Below are 17752 nucleotides of genomic sequence, written 5' to 3' on the forward strand. Positions count from 1 at the left end.
ACGAGGTTCTCACGGCAGGCATCGCTACCTCCACAAAGATAACTTCACCCAGACTGTGTTCTCAGCATTTGGGGCCGTAGTGTGAATACGCGTACATTAGTTTGCTTGCATGTATTAGAGAGTGCAGTGCTCGTTTACATTTTTTTTTCTTTTCATAGGCTGTTCCAAAATACTTTGCTGAGGAGTGTATATGAGATAGCTGGCCCCTAACTCGCTGTGAAGTTTCAGGATGTTAAAGAACCCGCCGTGCCGGCTAATTAGCAGCCATGTTGCGCTAATTGTTGTTGCGAAATTGCCCGTGTGCCATCGGGCGCAGGTTGAAGAACCCCAGGCTGGCAACGTTAATCCTGAGTCCCCCGCCACGGCGTGCCTCATTGTCACGTCAACGTTTTGGCACATAAAGCTCCAGTATTTCTTTATATTAAGGGTATTAAACCAGGCAACATGAGTGGAAATAATTACTAAGTTAATATTAATAACCAATCTAAGATTGTTATTTATCGGTTGGCGAATAACAGCTACAATCTAAAAATAATAATAACTAGAAATAAACATGCTTATATTCCACTCATGAAAGAAAAAAAGAACGTTATAGGTTGTTACAGCCAGTTTACCGATCACACCTTCCATGAATAGAATCGAATGTAAGGCATTCTAAAAATTAAGGTAAATTATGGGATTTTACGTGCCAAAACCACTTTCTGATTATGAGGCACGCCGTAGCGGAGGACTCAGGAAATTTCGACCACGTGGGGTTCTTTAACGTGCGACTAAATCTAAGTGCGCATGTGTCTTCGCCCCCATCGAAATGCGGCCTCCGTGGCCGGGATTCGATCCCGCGACCTCGTGCTCAGCACCATAGCCACTGAGCAACCACGGCGGGTGTAAGGTATTCTGAGCACTGTTCTCGCTCTAAACCATAGGATAGAAAGCTATGGTCTCTCATTTTTTAAATGGTAATTTGCATGGCTAGGTAACCTTCAGTGCATTTAACAGTCAAGTAAAAACATCAGTGTGGTAACAGGCGCTCATGACAATATGGAAACCGGGTCGCCATGCTTTATCTCCTAATAGGCTCTGCATACCTTGGGAAGCTCTTCCGTTTGCTATTTTACTTGGACACTAAGTGCCTAAGCAATCGGTCTCTCGCTTTTTTTTTTCCCCTGTGCTCTCTTTTTTTCTATCGTCGGCAATAGGTCCCATTGCATTTCTAAACGCAGCACGTTCTTCATGAAATTTGCAGATCAGTTTCTTCAGGTTTAAAGACGGAAGAAAGCGCGCGTATATTAGGTGGGAAAATTGTTACGGTTGCTTGCTCTTGTTCCCGTCATCAATGCGCGTGTTCTTAAACTTGATGTGTACGTGCTGGGGCACACCACGTATTCTCTGCAAATATCCCGAGTGCTCAGAACCATGCTGCCATTATTCACGGCAGCCGACTAGCGCCGCTCTCTCCGGTGAGCCCCGTAGAAGGCGTTGTCTGACCTGACCCGAGTGCCGACAATCTTGACCTCTGGCCTTTTTGCAGGCAGGTATTTACACGGATATTATAAGGCGCAGCCGACGAGCTCTGTAGGCGCGCAGTGTAAGAGAACGAGTCTCTATTTTCCAACGTCGCATTATATTGCCTGGCTTATTTCATTTCAGGAAATCCAACCGACAAGACGGCCGAGGAGGGCAGACACACCCGGATATAATGGTTCCGATACAGTCGCTCTCTCGTGGAGGCGTTCTTCGCAAGCGGCCCAAGCGGCTCTACGAACGTGCCACAAGTGCCCGGCGTGTCCGCTGACCTCCTGAGGCATAAATCACGCCAGTTACACCAACGCGCCGCCGCGCTCACAATTTTTGTTTTCTTCGTTGCACGCCGCCGCCATGACGAAGGCCTGCCGAACGAACAGAGCAGACGAAGCATTCGCGGCCGCCGACGCAGACGATGAACCCGTTTTCCGGCCTCTGCGCCGCAATAATTGGACTCCCTTCCGAAAGAGGGGGCGACGCGCCGCACCTGACGAGACCGCCCGCAGTGCCGAAGAGCAACTGAATATAGCTGTAATCAGTCGGCCGCCATCTGACGGCGGCTGCGAAAACGAAGCGTTCGATTCCACTGCGGTGCAACGGAGCGAGGGTCCCTCGGAGCCCGCACTACCGCCGCGGCAGCGCGATGCCAACGTCAGTGACGACTGCGAGCCGCCAAGCTACGCAACCGCGCTTCTTATGACGTCACGGGCCCTCGACCTGCCTTGCGTGTGCTGCTGCCCGGTGGCGTCGCCGTGCGGCGACATCGCGAACCACGGCGGCGACCGCGCTGTTCCGCCAGTTCCTCCGGAGAGCCGCGATGCGCGGGAGGGACCTATCGGCGAGGATGCCGTCGGTGTGAGTGGTGTCGCTGCCTCGTCGAGCGTCGCGGGACGCCCTGCAGGGCCCGGGATACGAGCGGCCACGCTGGCTCGACACCGCAACGACGTCGTGGTGGGCGCCACCCGGCTGGAGCCGGGGCCGGCCCCGCCGCCGCACCACGAAGTGCTTCCCGACATCCTGAACGCGCACCTGCCGCCGCCGTACGCTACGCTGCCTCCTCCGCCTTCGTCGTCGGCCAGGCGGCACCTACCGCCGCCGCCGAGGCTTAGGCCGCCGCGCTGTGTTGTGGATACCGAGGTGGTGGAGCCCAAGCATTGCTGCGGCGTCCTGGTCACGCAGACCGTCAGCATCCGGTGGTTCATTGTGATGATCGCGTTCGTCGGTCTGTGCTGTGCTATCGTGGGCACCGTGCTGGGTGCCCTGAAGGCGACCGGGCGCGAGCACCTCACCGTCTCCCTGCTCATGATCGGTGAGTACTCGGCTTCAATGAAGCGCCCTTCGCTATTCACCCGCACAGCTGCGGCGATGTGTGATCGAGGAGCCGCTTTGTTTTGGTACGCGAACAGCTGGAGATGCTCCTCTGCTCTCTCCTCTTCCGGCGCGATGCGGCGACGGCAGCTGTTGCGATGCATCAGCTGGCGAGGAATGTGTTGGGTTTTGAACTGGTCCTTTCCTCGATTACGCCGCTTCGAGCGTGTCGTGTACGCGTCGGTCTGGCTACTCTTTTTTTTTATTCTCTCCAGGGACCGCTCGCATGACACTGTACGTGCCGCAGGGATACCTCCGTTACTTACTTCGGGCTAAGAGAGAGACATAAAAACGTTTTAGTAACAAATAATAATAGCGTTAATAATCATAATAAAGTACGTCTTCTGCGGATTGTTATTTCGATTCGAAAGGGCGCAGCCGACAGTAGGCTTGTCTTTTGTTGCTGTGCCGACCAATTCCGTAGCCAGAAATATTGCGACCTGCGAAGTTACACCAGTTACTAAAGACAATACGAGGGGGGGGGGGGGTGATGCCGTGGTAGGCCCCGCTGGGCCTACCCCCCACCACGGTTTGGCGGGCCAGCCCTGGCACCGCCACTTGTGCCACCGTTGGTTGTCCCCCGATCCCTAACTTTATTGCCGTTCTTTTCCTCCGCATTCACACGTTATTTCTTCCGGCAGTAGCAGCACAACGGTTCTTGCACGAAATTAGTGAATTGACTCGGCTGTTTGCGTATCGTATTGAACAGCTCGGTCCAGGCTGGTCGCAAGAACAGAATCGTCTCTCGATGTCGTGCAAATATTGAAAAAGCCTCCTGACCGCCTTACGTTGTCGGGTCTTCCATTTCGTCGCGGCATGGGCCACGTTCCTTGACGGAGAGAAACAAACGCGTCGCGCAGTTTCCGTACCACCCTGTCCGTCACCCAGCGTCGGCCGTGTTGTGGGCACGTGTCCCTCCGCACCGCGTGTGCTCGATTTCAAATCCGTTCGTGCCAGCACGCAGCCGCTCGCCAATCCTGCACCGCGGCGAGCGAGCGATCGACGTCGTCGAAGCGGCGGCTGCTGCCCTACTTGAGGCCGGCAAAAGCCTTGGCGCGAAACTAGGACGGGCCCTTCCGGATTCTGCCAGCCGCCGCCGCGTGGATTCAGCAACGACTGGCCGGTTTGGTCTAGCCGCTTTTCTCGCCGCTGAATCTCTTGCCGTTCGACGGGCCCGTAGCGTTACACTGGAGACTCGCAACGCGGCTGAGAGAACGCAGTCCTCTAGCGGAAGGAATTGAAGATAGCGGAGAATGACCGCTATGCTATCAGCTAGTAGCTCACTTTTAAAAACGACGGTGTTATGTATGTGCTATCAGCTAGAATTGAAACATGAAGGGAAGAAAACAAAGCACCTAGTTTGTGTAATCACGTGGGAGTGTGACATGCGCTCGCTCGGTGGCTGGTCGTGGTGCAGTGCCACACGTAAGTTTTGAAACCAGAATTGAGCCGCGGCTGCGAGTGTAACCAAAGGTGAAAGCGAGAACGAGATATTGCTGTCGTTTTCACCTTGTTCGCACTTGAGTATGCACTGGCAGTTCGCACATGCGGGCCTGTTGAATTACGCTGCGGATATGCCTGTCTGTGTGTGCCAGGCGAGGATACTGATGCCACGCGCTCGCAGTTTTCGCGTCTGCTAGCTCTGCTGTAGATCCGATAAATCTCAGTTTGAATCCCTCGTCGATAACTTGGGGGAACACGTGTTGCTGCCAAATCTGGCGCGCAACGTCACCTCCGGCAGTGATTGGCTAGATAACTGATTTTGCAGCTGCAAAACGCCTTATCTCAACCCGGACCAACTAGGGCACGTGGTTTATTTCACGTGGCGGTGGCGTCGAAACGGTGCTCGCGGTATCCAGAACGTGTCTACGCTACGTCGCCTTCTGCTGTGACCTAACGGAGCTTTCTTCCGGAACCTGCAATTTGTCCTCCTTTCGTCATGCACGATCGTCTACTCGCGGCGCGAGTTATTTCGGACTCTTGTCCTTCGGGCGGGTGGAATTGGTGAAGGCCGGCAATTGGAATTGGCCAGAAAGTGCAGACCGGCTGCGCGTTTGGTGTCCGCTGGCATTTTCTGGATCTCGAAGTGCGAAGTTATCGAATGCGGATAGTCTGAAAATATCGCATCCAGGTGCGCAATGGAATACGGAACACTCTTCTACTGAATAAGAAAGCTGGTGCGACAGAAAGGGAAACAGAGATCTAACGCGGTGTTGGAAGTCTAAATGACGCCAAGCTTGTTTCGGTTGACCAGAGCGTATAGCAGCAGCTGGTGACACGAGCGCATGCGCTTACCCAAGGGGCTCAGTTAAGTTGTCCATTCGCTGAGGCACGTTGCACGTATACGCCAAATCCCCGCAGGAGTAGCTTGTGCAAAAAATAAAAGCTTCTCTCTAAGACGTGAAAGGATGGCTCTCAATTCCCTCGACAGAGGCGACGATATTTGGAAACCGGCAAAATGTGAAAGTTCACTACAGTTCGCTTGCAACGCACAATCGAAGCAGTCGTTGGAGCACGTATAAAATTTTCCAATGGCAGGAAGACTTCAATATTCGTAGTACCCTGGTATATTTGGTCATAACCGAATATTAGGAAGGAATCTGAATCGCTATATATATATATATATATATATATATATATATATATATATATATATATATATATATATATATATATATATATATATATATATAATTCAGTACTAACGTTCGAAGAAACAGTCGATTCGTATTCAGAAATGCCGAGTACTTGCCCGTTCATCTGGTAATGCTTCAGGGGTTGTGATTGTGATGACGTAGTGCCATTTTATCTTGAGGGCATCGTACGCAATTTCCGTTTTGGAAAAGTCATTTAAGCTTCGCTTCTTCGAAACAAATTTCAATAGCCTCCGAAGCGTTTTCTGACGGGGCTGTGGGAGGGGGGGGGGGGGGGTCATCTTGGAATGTTAGTTCCTGCGGTGCACGAGAGCTAATATCGATGAGCACGTGCAAGAAGATCTTAGCAACAACTGCAGAGCAGAAAAGGAAGCCTCTGGCGCTTGTCGGCGTAAACGGTGCGACGTGCTGGGAGCCGCTGTATATGGCTACTGCATCTGCGAATAGTAGTTTGAGACCGAATCAAGCACGAATCGAATAGAGGGCCATAAGCGAATCGGCTGTCGGAACACTTTTGGAATAGGCATTTTCACAATTCCTACAGAACACTGTTCAAACCACAGTGTTCACCACGTCAGCAACTTTCCGCCATTGCGTTCGTCGTTACGAAGTTTCGTTTCTCAGAAGCGGCGTTGTCGGACTAAACGAGCACGTCGCTCGCGTGCGCAGCGCTCTGCGGAGAGTCGTGTCCATCGAGTGCGTAAAATCGAGGGCGCTCTGAGCCACGTCTAGTCTGCTCCGCGACGTAAGCTCTCACGTTTTGTGCCTGTGGCTATTCCCGCGCAGATTAAATTAATCGAAATATTGCTGCGATTTTTGTGCATGAGTGCGCGCGGTTGGCGTTTAAAAGAAATTCGGAAAATATTTGCGAATAGTGACCATTCCTTTCACAAGGTTGAATCCAATATATACGGCGCTATTCGATTCGTTTTTCGAAAGTTTCGAATATTCGGACACCGATAGAGGACACGGGCGCTGCATCCATGAATTGGGCGAAACAACGCCCCCTGCCGAGTGCCATACGCAAACAAAATTTCGTGACGATCGATCGGCGTTTAGCCGGAAAACTCTGGCTCCCTGGGTGACGCATAGTTCTTTGATGAGTGATGGTCACTGCGAAGGGAGTAAAAGCGCATTTTTTGCTTTAATTTTATACGTTATCTTGCGTAGTCGACGACGTGAAGTATACGAAAATTATTCCAAATGTATTCGCATTTCGAATAGCGACTGTTCGATGCGCTCCTTGAATCGAGTACGACCGTATTCGATTGGTTATACCAAAGTTCCGAATATACCGGCGCGGTATATCCTGTGTGGCGCTTCGCTGCTGGGCAAGAGGTCGCGAGTTCGATGCTGACCGCGTTCCGGTGGAGGCTGAATGCGAGAGAAGTATAGTCTGGGTGCTCGTTGAAGAAGCCCAGGTGGTCAAAATTAATTCGCAGTCCTTCCCTTCCCCGCAGTACGGCGTCTCTAATAACCAGATCGTGGTTTTCGCACGTAAAACTGTATAATTCATTTTGATTAGTTTAGGGCCAGTGTTGCGATAGAGCAATTGAAGTAGGGGAGATCGTGTGTGAAATGTATTGCGACCAAAAATAGAAAGGAACTCGCTGGAAACGAGCAAATGTTGGAAGTTTTCCAACACCGCGCGATGCAGAAGTGGTCGATCGGGCCGTTGGTTGGCACAAGACACCCGCGGCCACACGGCGCACTTTTTCTTCTTTTTTTTTTTATCTTCACTGTTTCGCAGCGCTATTCTCGTTCGAGTCGCCGCGCAACGCTTGGCGATCTCCATCCACCCGTGCGTAAAGTCACGGAGTTCTGGTTGCGTATAACGGTTTCCCCCGTCGGCGCCCAGAAGGATTCGGTTGCGAAAGCCGTGTAAACGCGCCAAATCGGGTAACCTCACCGGCGGCGAAGTCTCTCCGTGGTGGCGCGCATGCGCGAATCCTTCGCTTCTCCGGCCACCGAGCGGTGCGTGTGTTACGCGTCCGGGAATCGTGGAAGCACGAGGAAGTCCGGTCGCTGCATACATCAGCATGCAATTACCGGCGGCGCCGCGTGTCTCCCCGGTCGGTGGCGGCGTTGCGAAACAGGGGCGACGTCTTCGCGAGCGTTGTGCGTGACTGGCCAATAGGGGAGCAGCGAATCGTATTCTTTCGAGTTGCATCACTCGTATCCGAAGGTGTGAAGTGCTCTGACCCTGCGTCTGCCCGCCCTCTGCTTCCGACCTGCCCTGGAACAAAGTCCGCGAAATTGTATTTTTTCGGAAGTTGAGAATGTGATCGACCCGAAGACTGTGAACGGGGGTCGACGGACGAAACATTTGATAGGTCGCTGTTGTAGTATTTGCACGAACAGGGGTGCGTCCTTTCATTGTGGCGGTATGCCGTGTGGCAACGCGGGAAAATAAAAGACAATTACAGACACGGTACCGCGCGCTTCTCGCGTATAAGAGGCGCACATTTGGCGAGTATACGAACCTTGGCGAACGCTTCCAAGACGTACTAATTTGATGCTAAAACTGCTTCGGAAACAGCGGAGCTGCCCTCGTCTATATTTTTGTGGCGCCATGTGTCGCATATCAAAACTTGGCATCGACGTGTAGCAGTAAACGCATACCCGCGATCACAAGTGCGCCACGACGACGATGAACGCAGAGCGCCGCTCCTTCTGCTTGCGTTGGCTGCGGTCACGGGAACGCAGCGATGGGGTCGTGGCACATCGGCGGCCTGCTTGGTACTGGTAGCGAAAGTGGGTTCCAGGAAGGAGTATTGCATTACAGTAAATTATTTAGCCCGCTTTGATAGTTGCGCTCAAATCGTGCTGTAGCGCTCAAATCGTGCTGTAGAGGGTTGTGACCTTGATTTGCGCCATGTGTATATGGGAGGCCAGTAGCATTTCCGGCAACTGGCGCGAGTGGAAAACGAAACCATGTCTTCGTATTACGCGTGCCAGTTGGGACCAGTCGGGATACCGCGGCGCCTCTTTCGCGTCCACATTGTGGATAGTTTAATCTAATAGAACTAACCAGGGGAGTGTTAGCCATCGTCATTGCTGGCCGCTTTCGTTTCCCTTTATCGTTCCTATAGTTCAGTTACCAGCTAAGGATAATTTGACCTATGCTCTCCATGGTGTCATTGCTTCTTGGGTTTTTATCTCTTTACATATATATAGGCGTAAATCAAGTTGTATGTAGGTATGAAATGTCGTGTGAGTATATTCCTTTAAATCACGAAAAAGAGCAACGCATCCCGGAAACCGTAACGCACCCATTCCCCAGACGTGGTATCGCCCGTTACCGTTTATTTCAGCTCTATGTACGGGCTAGACGAGCCTCGCAAAAATAGAGCGAAAAGTAAAGCGCAGGAAGAGACGGCACGGGTCCGACGGCGGCCGCAGATCCCGCTGCGTCTCGTTTCTATTTTCCGCCTCATTAGCGCTCTATTGAAATCCGAGCACGTATGCATACCGTGCCCCGCAGCACGGTGGGGGGGGGGGGGTGCTCGGTGCCGGCGGCGGGTGCGTATGAACACCGGCGTGTGTAGCGGCGCTTTGCTGCGCCGCGCATTTACTGTACGCTGCGTACGAGTGCGCGCAATTCCTGCCGGCTCGCTTGTTTCTTTCCTCCTTTGCCCCCCTCTCGCTTTCTTCTGCGCCTGTCAGATGCGCCTCGGAAACGGCCGCGTGTACGGTGCTGGGAGCACGCGGGACAAGTGTGCCGCGCGCTGTTTAGCAAAGTATGGTATGCCTGTTGCGCTAATTGCGACGGGTTCAACGCCCCGGAGTCGCAGTCGCGAATACCAGAGGTTGCGCGTATGTACATATATAGCGTAGGCATATTTGCGGGCGAATGTGGCCGCTCTGGGGCTCCTTTACCTACACGCGCGTCACCCCGAACGCAGCGTGGGGCACATCCGAAGGTTACGGGATTCGCCGACATTCCACAGCTCCGCCTGATCGAGCTCGTAAAGCGCGAGCGTGGTACATTTTCTTGGTCATTTATGGGTACGTTTAGACCTTAGTTTCACTCCAGCCACTAAAAACAGGACTAGCATTGTAAATTAAGCCTCATTTATCATGTGGGCGTTGGAAACTGATAGAAGAAGAGCGGTATAGAACGCTCTCCTCGCAACTGCAGATTTGTCACAGTTTATATTTTGTATTGGTGATCGAAATCCCCCCGAGCGCACATGTATAAGCAAGCACGCCTTGTCGGGTCCCGTGACGTACACAGCGTCACATTGGTAAAACGCGACGAGGGACTATGGATGACAGTTCCGGAACGTCTACTCCAAGGAGCACCGCAAGGGAGCGACACGCCCCATCGCAGCCGCCCAGTTGTCGCATCCCGACGAAGCCGGTGCATGTCACTCGCGAGAATAGCCAAGGGCGCCGCGTTCTGTCCCACAGCTAACACCGTTGTTGTTCAGCCTGTAAATAAAACTTATCGCACGCGACAGCGAGCTCCGACTACGCGTGCGGCCCTGAGAAGTCGTAGTTGCAAACGTGTGCAATAATTCTGGCCAACTGAAGCGCACGCAAAACATGGGAACCGACAGTTCGGTAACAGTAGGCATTGAGTTTTATTTCACGCAGTTCTCGCGTCGCCTGCCGCAGCTGTCACCATCCTTACGTGGTTCAGGGAGCTGCCGAAGAGGGAAACTTCGTCACTCTCTTCTGGTCCGACTTTTATCGAGTGAGAAGTGTATACTTCGTGAGTTTGTATGAAAAAATAGCATATATATATATATATATATATATATATATATATATATATATATATATATATATATATATATATATATATATATATATATATATATATGTGTGTGTGTGTGTGTGTGTGTGTGTGTGTGTGTGTGTGTGTGTGTGTGTGTGTGTGTGTGTGTGTGTGTGTGTGTGTGAAGATGTTCCTTCAACTCCCTACTATTTCAGGGAATATTCACCGCGCTAAACATGTGTGTAATAGCCCATCCACGCAACCTCCACACTGATATTCGTACTCAGTATTACAGCATGAAGCAGCACGATTTCACCTTCTGCAGCACATACTGCCACTCGTGAGCCCGACGAAACATGGAATGCGGTTTTAATTCCTTATTAATAAACTCCCTCTGCACTGTTACGTTGATGTATTTTACATCTTTGTGCCATTAGGGTGCACAGCTGCCTTATGGGCGGCCAGGAATCGTCGCACGGCGCACCTTGGTTTTGTGACTCAAACATCCAAGAATAAATGTTCAGGCACGCAGAGAAGGCTCTGAGCCACGGATTTTCCTCGACAACTCATCACACCCTAAGCTCCTAAAGGGTGTTATAGGTAAAACATCAACCCTTACGCAAGCCAAAAGGTTGTTTCGCTAAAGAAAACACCCTTACACGCCCTTTTTTTTTTTTCACATTCGAGTTTGGCCAAATGGTGCTTTGGGCATTTGAAACCACTTTAAGGGTGCAAAATGGCTACAGTTCACAGAGATCATTGGGCCAGAAACGGTTAAAGGCAGAGAGTCTGTTGGCGATGGGAGAAACCAAGAACCCTTTATGGACCCCTAAGGGCGTTAAAATGTCCTGCGATACAGTTGGCGAGTGCTTCGTTCGGGTCCTTCCGGAGAGCGGCAGTCGACGGCTCGCATCGGACGCAGACGGAGACCCCTCCCCGAGATGTCGAGGGTGAGGAGGCGGTGAAGCCATGCCGGCTAGGTTTGTGGGGTGCCGTGCAGGCGCTTCCCTGCTGGCGACGTCCCCCTCGCACACTCCTCCGCCCGTGCGCTGCCGGTCTCTGGGCGTTCTGGAAACAAGGCCACACACTTGGCGAACGAGGCCAGCCGGCCCGCCGCGCCGTCCTGCCTGCCTGCCTTGCGAGGAGCGAGCGAAAGGCCGCGCGGCAAAGAGGCATCGCTCGTGGAACACGTGGAGGGCCGAAACATTGGGGCTCCCCATGTGCGCCCAGGCGGAGGATACTTCCTTCGATCCACTGCGGCTGTCGTGGCGCGCCTTCGCTGTTTTCTTTCCAGACGTTGTAGCGTCTGCGTCTGTAGACGGGCTGCGCATGCGCCAGTGTGCAGACTGACAGAACCAGCAGACAGCTACGGTCTGACACTCGTGCTCTTCTTCGGCCTTCCCGGCTTTGAGCAATAATCTTTACCGAGTAACTTTTGAAATACGGGCCACTAACGTCTCTGTTGAATTCTACGGTAATACGGGGGTTCTACGGCTACGGTGGTCTGCTGCCGAGTTGGAGGTCGTGAGTTCGATGCCTGACGCGCGGAGGCCGCATCTCGATGGGACCGAAATGAAGAAAGAAATGCTCGTGCGCTTACAATCGGGCGGACGTTATGGAACCCCCGGTGGCCGAAATTACAATGGAGCCCCCCTATCCCCACGGCTACTTTAGCGTCCGTTATAGCTTGCGAGCTGCTTATTTTTCCCGAGGCGTCTGAAGTTGAAAATAACCCTTCTGCGGGACCGGTGCTACCGAGTTGCTTCGCGTCGCTGTAGCCCGTTGTGGGTCTCGCCGACGATGCAGTGCGCCGTCTTCGTCGCCGTGGCGGCCACGTCCGGCGCTCGGATAAGCCGCCCAGCGCAGCATCGACGACGCCACCTGCGCGCCCAACGAGAGCGGCCAATTGCGAGCCGCCGTTATTCGCCGAGCCCTCCCTGCAGAGCGCCGAGTTTACGCGCGAGCCTGCAGAGCTGCCGTGCGGGAACGAGTCGCGCTCGTGACGAGAATGTGCGCCGCGCGTCCCCGCCTCTCGAGTCCCGTTAATTGACGATGCCCGGCTGTCTGGGCGCGGTGCTCTCGTGGGGGTTCACTTTTCGGCACGCGCAGTCGGGCGTCGTCGTGTTGGGCCATGGGGTTCAGTTTTTCGGTGCAGCTGACAGGCGGCAATTTGCGTCAAACCCACGATGGCTACCTGGAAACCGCAATGGCTGGCAGTGGAGAGAGAGGGTTCGGTAGTCCGGCAATGCGTGTTTCGCTGGCTCGTAGGAGGTTACGTTACAGTTCCTCGGGATCGGTCACCTGACGCGTGCGATTGCCTGGCGCTCCTCCCAATGATGTTTTGCGACTCGCGAAATGGCCGAGGGGAGAGGTGACGTTACGTCACCTCGCCACAGCCAAGAGTGACGTGTACAGTGACGCCAGCACACCTTGGAAAAGAGCGAGAAAAGTACTATAGGTGGAGAAACAACGCGGTATATCTTTACGCTCAGAGAGTATTACTCGCCGACTATATCCGTAGCTATTTAGCTTTGAAGTGTTAGGTGTACTTCTTCGAATTAACTGCTACTGCTTGAGTGCTATGTAGTTTCAATTATTGAGCACTTTATTTTTCTCCAGAAAACTCGATATGTAGCCGCACTTTACGATCCACCTGCGCGCCACTGTTTTCTTAGGTAACAACAAATTCGTCTGCTTTCTTAGTAGAGAGATATGCGGCGTGGAATTAATGAGGTTGCGGCCGTGGTGTCGCCGCAGAATTAATTCATTAGATTCCGATCAGCCATCACTGCATAGGACTTGGTACGCTTATTATTGGTGTTGGTTTCTTTCAGCCGTGCCAATCCGATAACTCGAATACCGGCCGCAACATTTTGATACGTTTAATTAACCTGTAACGTTACCTACACAAGCGTTAGTCATTGTTGCAGACACGTATCAGCGCTTGTTGCCACGTCTTACGAACATGTACGCAGGCTGCGCAGCACGCGTGCGCAAACAACGGTCGCGCATGCTTCCTAGCCCAATTCCGCAGGTGTGCGGTTAAGCGCACTGCCTGCAGAGCGAGCGGCAAACATGCAAACGCGTAAGCACGTGCAGCGCGATGCTGCCCACTTCGACGTGGGCCTTTTTTTTTTTTTGTATGTGTAACATCTGGGCCGTAATTACAGCTCCACAAGTTTCTCCCGATTGGGGAGGTAAACAACAGGCACTCCTTTATTGCTCTAGTATGGAAAGCTATACTTCAGAGTTTGACGAAAGAACAGGTACGTTCATGTAAAGATATTAAGTCACCGTAAAAATAATGAGAAAGCGGACAAAATTCATTTCTGATGTGGGAGAAAAGCAATGGCCGTATAAAGCCGGTGAGATTAACAAAAAACGTAACCCCCTCCGGCAAGAACGAAAGGAAGGAAAGGATCGCATAAGATGCTGTTTCCAGATGTACACTGTAAAGCGGAAAAGAAGGAATGCAAAGAGAAGCACGCGTACGCTCGTCTGTTTCAAAAATAAGAGCCGAAAACGCTCAAGCCCATCTTAGACTAAACGACCGAATCTTGAAGCAGGCTGGACGCAGAAGGAGAGAGGCCTGCAGCTGCAGGAAAAGCGGCCCCGCGTAGCTAGCGCATCTCGCTCACAGCTCTGCGCAAACAGGCTGTCGCATCGTTTCACGACCGATTACGCCTGTGGCGCCCTCGTTTCCACAAGCGGCTACGAGCAGACGACGTGCGAGTCCTCCGTTTTGGGCTTTCGCCCTGGTGGTACTCACGATGTGCGCTTGCTATTTCCACTGGAGAGAGAACAAAGCGAAAATGACGGGCTGGCAGGCGCTAGATATGGTTTCGGCTTGCTCGCTGCTTCCGTTTCCGCCGACGTTTGATGGACAGCTGGAAACGTGGAGCAGACGTGCGAACCGGAACCGCAACCGTTTTTCGCCTCCGCCGGTCGTGAGCGGCTGGCACGCGTTTTGAGGCCGCTCTGAGAGCTCGAGCCGTCGGTATGGAAGCACGTTCGGGGTGTTTAGACACGTCTCATTCTTCGATGGGACACGGGGTGAATAGGAGCCTTCCGTATAAACAGAGGTCTTCGTACGGCAGCGGACATCAGATAGGACGATTAGGCTTATAATCGCTCGACTCCCCGAACTTGAGCTATTTGAACCGGACGCTCGGCCGCCTTGTTGTCGCGAACTGCAGTTTGTGGTACACCGATGGAAACTATTCATTCCAGGCAAACGTTCTCGAGTTGGCCTTACACTTATTACCAGGGCTTGGTGCAGCTGTGTTCTGGAGCGCGCCGTCTGTCTGTGCGCAACATGTAGAAAAATAATGTTAGAAATTTGCGAAAAATATGGGAGGACAGTTCTGGAGCTGCGTCCACGTGTTTAACTTTGGCTGCGGTTTCTTTTCAGCATTGAAATTCGGGCTAATGCCTCGCGTTCCCACGTTGAGTCATTTGTAAAGGTAGTGAGTGGATCGAGGTACAGTGCACACGAGCGATCAGGCTCCATGACTACGGTAAACCGCACCTAACCGCGAGTTATCTCGTGCCTCTGTCGTTGCGATACGTGTTCGCTGGACGCACGTCAACAAAGTGAACGTGTTGGCTGGTCATTGTTGATCAGCCTTCTGGTTTTCCTTCGCCAGGACGCAAGCGGAGTACTGGGGAAAGGAACGCAAGTGCTACAGGCACGCATACGTATCGGTGCCCATCTGCTCTTTCGACGGGCAATGGCCGCGGTGTTTGAGGTTTTTTTTTTTCTTCTTTCTTTTTTCTTCTTTTTAGGCCGATGGCGCTCAGACCGCGCGTGATGCGGCGACGTGGGAACCTTCATTCGCAGTGCCGATACTTTCTGCGTAGGCCTCTGTAAACTTTACTCGAACTGCGAATCTTACGCCGAGCTTTCGTAAAAAGATAAGGTGTGTACACGAAACCACCGACGATCGCTTGTCGATGCAGTGGAATAGCGGAACGTTTCAAGAAAGCGATTCACTTTATCGAAGGAATGGTGCGCTCATTGACGACACGTGTCGGGCAGCGTTTGTCGCTTCGTCGTGTGTGTGCCTCGCAGAACAGAGCGGCAGTCGAGCTGGGCGGTGTGCACACGCGCGCCTCCACGACGGTCCGTGTTCGCATTTCGAGCGAGCGCCCCCATCGAGTCGGCGCGTTTGTTCCAGGCATAGACCACGAGAGCCGGGGACAGAGCCGAGTGAACCTATTCGCTTTTAAAAAAGTATCTGGCTGATTCTAGTGCAGTTCGGTTGGCCGTGGTGGCGCTGTACATAGTGAGGCGATTGCCGCCGCATTCGTACGTGGGGCCCTGTTTAATCCTTCCGAATAATCTTTTGAACATTTTATCTTTCGAACGGAAGCACGCCTGCGGAATTACTGCGCTCGTGTCCGTTGGATGAGAAGCCTGGAACCGCCGCCTGGTGCGAAGGAGCCCGTGGATCTTCCTTGGAACCGGAGAATTGTGTGATGATGTGGCAGCCGAGCCCGGCCGCCTGCTGCCAGCGCCGGCTTCTGTGCCACCTGGTTCCTTTCGAAAGGCAGCGCCGCGACCGCGAGAGGCATCGAGCGACGTCTCGTTGTTCATCCCGCGAACGGCGCTCTCTTCATCTGGGACGTGCGAACGGGGCCCGTGCTACGCGTAGGCACGCTTGCTCAGCAGGCGCCCGCGGGGGCTGCTCGAGCGTTCGTCGGCGGCACGAGCTGCCACCGTGCGTACGCGTTGCACTACACCGCGAGGGTGTTGTCCTTGTCTCACCCGCACCCACTGAGAGCGTGGCGCAGGCTGAGGCGCGCTGTTTGCTGGCGCGATTGGGACGTCAACTGGTCGCCGACTTATTCTGGCGGCGGTGAATGTATACACGACTCACTGGCTGCTTGCTTTTATTTTCTCGGGGAGCTCATTTTCGCTGCAGGTTGCGTACGCGCTGCGCAGCACATTATAGGGGTTGATGGTTGCCTACCCTTCCCTTTCTTTCTCATTTTTTTTTCTCTCGTCACACGCGGCGTTGTGGATGGGCCGTGTAGCGGCCCAAAGCCCGGTGTCGCCTAATTAGCGAAGCACAGGCAAGCCGGTTTTTGCCTTAGTGCGTACGCCAGGATAAGGAGCAGTGCCTGCTTACGGCACCGTACACGTTCGTTGCGGCGCGTTCAAGACCGCATAAAATACGCAAGTGGGACGTGAGACCAGCTGCGCTGCAGTTGTAAATGCTGGGCCGATGGAGCAGACATCTCGAACGCTAACCTTCCTGCGGGGAAAGAACGAATAACCAAACGCAAAAGCACGTGCCCATCTTGAGGCAGAAATTTAGTTTATCTTCAGTTGCCGTAAGCGGTACGCATTGCCGCTACCGTATTAACATGTTGTTGCCGTCTCCTTCTCGCTGCCACACTAACGCGGTAACGGCAGTATATATGGCATTGTTTTAGTTCCGGGATATATTACAGCAATACGCGTTGCTGTTGCCATAGTACCGTCGAACAGCAATGCATACTGTAACAGCCGTGCTGGTGTTGAGGTCTTCACACTATGCATTCAGAGAGACTTCGTTACAGGCATTACGGTTCCTCCTGGCGACGATCAGTACGAAGTAACAACATCTGACATGGTTGCATTGCTTGTGTACTTTAGGCCAGCATGCATATAACCAGCCGCGTAATTTGGAAAGGGAACGCATATTTTCTTGTAACGTAGCATCACGAATTAACGATATGTTCACAACAACGCTGGCATTAACTTTGGTATGTCTCTGTAATATGTAAATTAAGTAACGGTAATAACTCACGTAGGTGTACATTTGGTTAGGAAAAGCAGCGAGAGAGCTTCAGAGCGACCTCGTATTAAACATACCGGTGTACAGTCGACGTCAACAATTTACGGGCCGCTGATCTGCAAAATCTGAACTCATCCGGGTACTCGTGTTTCTGGCCTTTGGTATATGGTGCACGTGACTAACATAGTGTCGTGCGCTTTTGCTGGCTACGGTCGCAAATTACTCGGAAATCGGAAGCTTTCTGACGTGCCGCTCACTGCAAAACTTTTTTGTCGGCCACCGTATGCGTGCGCACGCATTTCCCTGCAGCGAAACGAACGCGTGATCGGTTACGCGTCGCGATCAGACTACGGTAGGAGGGTACGCACGCCGAAAGCTTCTGGTTAGCGTAGTTTCGTTCGTTTGTCACGATTCTCTCCAAAGCCTTTCTAGTTTCTAGTTCCTTTCTAGTTTCTTGCGGTCTTGCACGTTAACTCTGTGTGTTGTCGTCCCGCGTCACTACAGGTAGCTCACGCAATAGAGGGCGCTGTGCGCGTTGCAGCGGGCTTCTCGCGAATCCCGTCGTTTGTGGGCGTCGCGGAAATCGCTTCCGGATGTCGGCTTTCGCCACTACACCCTCGCAGAGCAAGCGAGCCCCGGTCGCAAAGCCGTCGGCCCTGTTCCTCGGAGCGTGCCTCTCTCGGCGAGGGCCGCGCTGCTTTCCC

The 17752-nt window shown here is 52.8% G+C and overlaps 1 protein-coding gene across 4 annotated transcripts in view; it reads left to right on the forward strand.

The window, feature by feature from the left end:
* The first annotated feature begins 1681 nt into the window (after positions 1–1681).
* Positions 1682–17752, forward strand: part of LOC142590660 (uncharacterized) — a 300067-nt gene continuing 283996 nt past the window's right edge. The window contains exon 1 of one of the 4 annotated variants that reach the window (XM_075703045.1): positions 1682–2830. In XM_075703045.1, coding sequence (XP_075559160.1) covers positions 1876–2830 — 955 coding nt within the window. In that variant the 5' untranslated portion in view covers positions 1682–1875. The remainder of the gene's footprint in view (positions 2831–17752) is intronic. The other 3 variants (XM_075703043.1, XM_075703044.1, XM_075703042.1) reach the window with 3 other exon arrangements.

Source organism: Dermacentor variabilis, chromosome 8 (assembly GCF_050947875.1).
Source record: "Dermacentor variabilis isolate Ectoservices chromosome 8, ASM5094787v1, whole genome shotgun sequence".
NCBI classification, from domain to species: Eukaryota; Metazoa; Arthropoda; class Arachnida; order Ixodida; family Ixodidae; genus Dermacentor; species Dermacentor variabilis.